The sequence below is a fragment of the Chiloscyllium plagiosum genome, unplaced genomic scaffold (assembly GCF_037043375.1).
Source record: "Chiloscyllium plagiosum isolate Xiang-an unplaced genomic scaffold, Cpla_swu_hap1 HiC_scaffold_42, whole genome shotgun sequence".
Classification (NCBI taxonomy): domain Eukaryota; kingdom Metazoa; phylum Chordata; class Chondrichthyes; order Orectolobiformes; family Hemiscylliidae; genus Chiloscyllium; species Chiloscyllium plagiosum.
The window spans coordinates 20,147,356-20,153,280 of record NW_028270180.1 but is presented as its reverse complement, the minus strand read 5'-3'; the positions used below and the strand labels follow the sequence as shown (position 1 = coordinate 20,153,280).

Genomic DNA, 5,925 nt, shown 5'->3' with positions numbered 1-5,925 from the left:
CTCTCTCCCCCATTCCTCCCTTCTCTCTCTCCCCCATTCCTCCCTCTCTCTCCCCCATTCCTCCCTCCTCTCTCTCCCCCCCGACCTCCCCACTCCTCCCCCCTCACCCCCCATCCTCCCCCTCTCTCTCCCCCCCATTCCTCCCTCTCTCTCCCCCCATTCCTCCCTCTCCTCCCCCCCATTCCACCCTCTCTCTCCCCCCATTCCTCCCCTCTCTCTCCCCCCCATTCCACCCTCACTCTCCCCCCCCATTCCTCCCCCCTCCCTCTCCCCCCCCATTCCTCCCCCTCTCTCTCCCCCCATTCCTCCCCTCTCTCCCCCATCCTCCCACTCTCTCCCCCCATCCTCCCTCTCTCTCTCTCTCCCCCCATTCCTCCCACTCTCACCCCCCATTCCTCCCTCTCTCCTCCTCCCCCAATCCTCCCTCTCTCCCCCCCCATTCCTCCCCCTCTCTCTCCCCCCCATTCCTCCCCTCACTCTCCCCCCCATTCCTCCCCTCTCACTCCCCCCCCATTCCTCCCCCTCTCTCCCCCCTCCTCCCCTCTCTCCCCCCCCCCATCTCCTCCCCTCTCCTCTCCCCCCCATTCCTCCCTCTCTCCTCCCCCCCATTCCTCCCTCTCTCTCCCCCCCATTCCTCCCCTCTCTCTCCCCCCATTCTCCCTCTCCTCTCCCCCCATTCCTCCCCTCCCCCCCCATTCCTCCCCTCTCTCCCCCCATTCCTCCCTCTCTCTCCCCTTTCCTCCTCTCTCTCCCCCCATTCCTCCCTCTCTTCACCCCCATTCCTCCCTCTCTCTCTCCCCCCATTCCTCCCTCTCTCTCCCCCCCATTCCTCCCTCTCTCTCTCTCCCCCATTCCTCCCTCTCTCTCTCCCCCATTCCTCCCTCTCTCTCCCCCCATTCCTCCCTCTCTCTCCCCCCATTCCTCCCTCTCCCTTCTCCCTCTCTCCCCCATTCCTCCTCTCTCTCCCCCATTCCTCCCTCTCTCTCCCCCCATTCCTCCCTCTCTCTCCCCCCCATTCCTCCCCTCTCTCCCCCCATTCCTCCTCTCTCTCTCTCCCCCATTCTCCCTCCCTCTCCCCCCTTTCCTCCCTCTCTCTCCCCTTCCTCCCTCTCTCTCTCCCCAGTCTCCCTCTCTCTCCCCCATTCCTCCTCTCTCTCTCCCCCCATTCCTCCCTCTCTCTCTCCCCCCCATTCCTCCCTCTCTCTCTCTCGCCCCATTCCTCCCTCTCTCTCCCCCCATTCCTCCCTCTCTCTCTCCCCATTCCTCCTCTCTCTCTCTCTCGCCCCATTCCTCCTCTCTCTCTCTCGCCCCATTCCTCCATCTCTCTCACCCCCCATTCTCCTCTCCCCATCTCTCTCTCCCCCCATTCCTCCATCTCTCTCTCTCCCCCATTCCTCCATCTCTCTCTCTCCCCCATTCCTCCATCTCTCTCTCCCCCCATTCCTCCCTCTCTCTCCCCCCATTCCTCCCTCTCTCTCCCCCCATTCCTCCCTCTCTCTCCCCCCATTCCTCCTTCTCTCCCCCCCATTCCTCCTTCTCTCCCCCCCCATTCCTCCCTCTCTCTCCCCCCATTCCTCCCTCTCTCTCCCCCCATTCCTCCCTCTCTCTCCCCCCATTCCTCCCTCTCTCTCCCCCCATTCCTCCCTCTCTCTCTCCCCCCCATTCCTCCATCTCTCTCTCCCCCCATTCCTCCATCTCTCTCTCCCCCCATTCCTCCATCTCTCTCTCCCCCCATTCCTCCATCTCTCTCTCTCCCCCCATCCTCCATCTCTCTCTCTCACACCCATTCCTCCCTCTCTCTCTCCCCCCATTCCTCCCTCTCTCTCTCCCCCCATTCCTCCCTCTCTCTCTCCCCCCATTCCTCCCTCTCTCTCTCCCCCCATTCCTCCCTCTCTCTCCCCCCTTTCCTCCCTCTCTCTCCCCCCATTCCTCCCCTCTCCCCCCTTTCCTCCCTCTCACTCCCCCCATTCCTCCCTCTCTCTCCCCCCATTCCTCCCTCTCTCTCTCCCCCCATTCCTCCCTCTCTCTCTCCCCCATTCCTCCCTCTCTCTCTCCCCCCATTCCTCCCCCTCTCTCCCCCCCATTCCTCCCCCTCTCTCCCCCCCATTCCTCCCCCTCTCTCCCCCCCATTCCTCCCCCTCTCTCCCCCCCATTCCTCCCCCTCTCTCCCCCCCATTCCTCCCCCTCTCTCCCCCCCATTCCTCCCCCTCTCTCCCCCCCATTCCTCCCCCTCTCTCCCCCCATTCCTCCCTCTCCCTCCCCCTCCCCCCATTCCTCCCTCTCCCTCCCCCTCCCCCCCATTCCTCCCCCTCTCTCCCCCCCATTCCTCCCTCTCCCTCCCCCTCCCCCCCATTCCTCCCCCTCTCTCCCCCCCATTCCTCCCTCTCCCTCCCCCTCCCCCCATTCCTCCCTCTCCCTCCCCCTCCCCCCCATTCCTCCCCCTCTCTCCCTCCCCCTCCCCCCCATTCCTCCCCCTCTCTCCCCCCATTCCTCCCCCTCTCTCCCCCCCATTCCTCCCCATTCCTCCCCCTCTCTCTCACCCCCATTCCTCCCCCTCTCTCTCCCCCCCCGTTCCTCCCCCTCTCTCTCCCCCCCCGTTCCTCCCCCTCTCTCTCCCCCCCCGTTCCTCCCCCTCTCTCTCCCCCCCCGTTCCTCCCCCTCTCTCTCCCCCCCGTTCCTCCCCCTCTCTCTCCCCCCCCGTTCCTCCCCCTCTCTCTCCCCCCCCGTTCCTCCCCCTCTCTCTCCCCCCCGTTCCTCCCCCTCTCTCTCCCCCCCGTTCCTCCCCCTCTCTCTCCCCCCCCGTTCCTCCCCCTCTCTCTCCCCCCCGTTCCTCCCCCTCTCTCTCCCCCCCCGTTCCTCCCCCTCTCTCTCCCCCCCCGTTCCTCCCCCTCTCTCTCCCCCCCCGTTCCTCCCCTCTCTCTCCCCCCCCGTTCCTCCCCCTCTCTCTCCCCCCCCGTTCCTCCCCCTCTCTCTCCCCCCCCGTTCCTCCCCCTCTCTCTCCCCCCCCGTTCCTCCCCCTCTCTCTCCCCCCCCGTTCCTCCCCCTCTCTCTCCCCCCCCGTTCCTCCCCCTCTCTCTCCCCCCCCGTTCCTCCCCCTCTCTCTCCCCCCCCGTTCCTCCCCCTCTCTCTCCCCCCCCGTTCCTCCCCCTCTCTCTCCCCCCCCGTTCCTCCCCCTCTCTCTCCCCCCCCGTTCCTCCCCCTCTCTCTCCCCCCCCGTTCCTCCCCCTCTCTCTCCCCCCCCGTTCCTCCCCCTCTCTCTCCCCCCCCGTTCCTCCCCTCTCTCTCCCCCCCCGTTCCTCCCCCTCTCTCTCCCCCCCCGTTCCTCCCCCTCTCTCTCCCCCCCCGTTCCTCCCCCTCTCTCTCCCCCCCCGTTCCTCCCCCTCTCTCTCCCCCCCCGTTCCTCCCCCTCTCTCTCCCCCCCCGTTCCTCCCCCTCTCTCTCCCCCCCCGTTCCTCCCCCTCTCTCTCCCCCCCCGTTCCTCCCCCTCTCTCTCCCCCCCCGTTCCTCCCCCTCTCTCTCCCCCCCCGTTCCTCCCCCTCTCTCTCCCCCCCCGTTCCTCCCCCTCTCTCTCCCCCCCCGTTCCTCCCCCTCTCTCCCCCCCGTTCCTCCCTCTCTCCCCCCCCCGTTCCTCCCTCTCTCTCCCCCCCCGTTCCTCCCTCTCTCTCCCCCCCCGTTCCTCCCTCTCTCCCCCCCGTTCCTCCCCCTCTCTCCCCCCCTCTCCCCCCCATTCCTCCCCCTCTCTCCCACCCATTCCTCCCCCTCTCTCCCCCCCATTCCTCCCCCTCTCTCCCCCCCTCTCCCCCCATTCCTCCCCCTCTCTCTCCCCCATTCCTCCCCCTCTCTCCCCCCATTCCTCCCCCTCTCTCCCCCCCATTCCTCCCCCTCTCCCCCCATTCCTCCCCCTCTCCCCCCCATTCCTCCCCCTCTCTCCCCCCCATTCCTCCCCCTCTCTCCCACCCATTCCTCCCCCTCTCTCCCCCCCATTCCTCCCCCTCTCTCCCCCCCTCTCCCCCCCATTCCTCCCCCCCTCTCCCCCCCATTCCTCCCCCCCTCTCCCCCCCATTCCTCCCTCTCTCTTCCCCCATTCCTCCCCCTCTCTCCCCCCCATTCCTCCCTCCCCCTCCCCCCCATTCCTCCCCCTCCCCCCCATTCCTCCCTCCCCCTCCCCCCCATTCCTCCCCATTCCTCCCTCCCCCTCCCCCCCCCATTCCTCCCTCCCCCTCCCCCCCCCATTCCTCCCTCTCTCTCTCTCCCCCCATTCCTCCCCCTCTCTCCCCCCCCATTCCTCCCCCTCTCTCCCCCCCCATTCCTCCCTCTCTCTCTCCCCCCATTCCTCCCCCTCTCCCCCCCCCAGAGCCTCTCCCTCTCACCAGGACAGCGCCATCTTCCAGTCCGCGCTCTAACCTCTTCCCCCGGCTCCCAGGGTCCGCGGAGAAACGTTCCGCCCGAGAGAAACCCCACATTCAATAACAATTACAACAAAGATTACAATGTTCACACAACCTGCTCTGAACTCTGTAAAACGCCGGGCCACAATACACAGGAGCCTGCCTGAGGCTCCAGTCCCCCACAACACTCCTCTGTGAGGATTCCAGTTCAATAAATTAATTTGATAGAGATGATGTAGTGGCTGATCCCTCACTGAAACCCTCTTGTCCTGTTGATCTGGGATGAAGCAACAAGTTTGAAAATGATAAATGTCAAAGTTTCAATATCTGCAAACATTTAAAATAGTGAATCCACAACAAACACCGCACACGATAAAGCACTGAACCACAATCTGTCTCCCTTCTTGATTAGGGACATAGTTGGAGCAAATTACTGCAGATTTGATTGAATTTACTGCTGTCGTGTGTACCTAAGTACAGTGCAAAGTTTTGTTTTGTGAGCTCTACAGGCAGGTCATAGCAAACAAGGACATGCAAATCATAGGGTGCTTAAACAGAGCGAGGCATGCAAGGTTATAGCTGCACAGGCAGTGTACAAAGCAAGATGAACATTAGGTTTCAGGTTGGAGAGGTCCATTCAGTAGTCTGATAACAGCAGCTAAGAAGCTGTTCTGGAACCTATTGGCACATGCGCTCAAGCTTCTGTATCGTCTGCCTGATGGAAGAGGATGGAAGAGGTTGGAAGGGAGCAAAGCCGGGGTGTGATGGGTCTTTGCTGATACTGGCAGCCTTTCCAAGGCAGCGAGCTGTGTAAATGGAATCCACGTATGAGAGGTTGGCTTCCGTAATGGTCTGGACTATGCACACCACCTTCTGTAGTTTCTTACAGTCCTGGGCACAGCAGTTGTCATATCAGACCATTATGCACCTGGATGGAATGCTATGGTGCATTTGTAGAAGTTGGTGAGGGTCTTTATGGACATGCCAAATTTCCTAAGCTGTCTGAGGAGAAGAGGCGTTGTTGTGCTTTCTTGACCGTTGCATCTACATGGGATGTCCAGGATAGATTGTTAGTTATTATCACTTCGAGGAACTTGACGTTCTTGACCCCCTCCACCTCAGCTCCGTTTATCTAGATAGGGTAGTGTCCTCCTCCTTTCCTCCTGAAGATAATGATCAGTTCTTTTGCTGACATTGAGAGGGAGATTGTTATCATTGCACAACGACATCAAGCTCTCTATCTCCATCCTGCATTCTGACTCATCACTGTTTGATAACCGTGCTACCATGGTGGTGTCATCAGTAAACTTGTAGATGGTGCTTGTATGGAATTTCGTTACAGTCGTGGGTGTACAGGGAGTCGAGGAGGGGGTTCAGAACACATCCTTGGGAGGCTCCAATGTTGAGGGTTATTGCAGAGGAGGTGCTGTTGTCTATCTTCACTGATCGCAGTTTGTGGGTCAGGGAGCTGAGGACCCAATTGCAGAGGGCAGTGCCAAGACCTAGGTCTCAGAGTTTTGCAATTAGTCTGGTGGGG

The 5,925-nt window shown here is 62.2% G+C and overlaps 1 protein-coding gene across 1 annotated transcript in view; it reads right to left on the bottom strand.

Moving 5' to 3' along the window:
* Positions 1-4,411, bottom strand: part of ice2 (interactor of little elongator complex ELL subunit 2) — a 166,322-nt gene extending 161,911 nt beyond the window's left edge. The window contains exon 1 of the mRNA XM_043680584.2: positions 4,371-4,411. Within this exon, the coding sequence (XP_043536519.2) occupies positions 4,371-4,384 (14 nt within the window). The 5' untranslated portion in view covers positions 4,385-4,411. The remainder of the gene's footprint in view (positions 1-4,370) is intronic.
* Between the last annotated feature and the right edge of the window lie 1,514 nt (positions 4,412-5,925).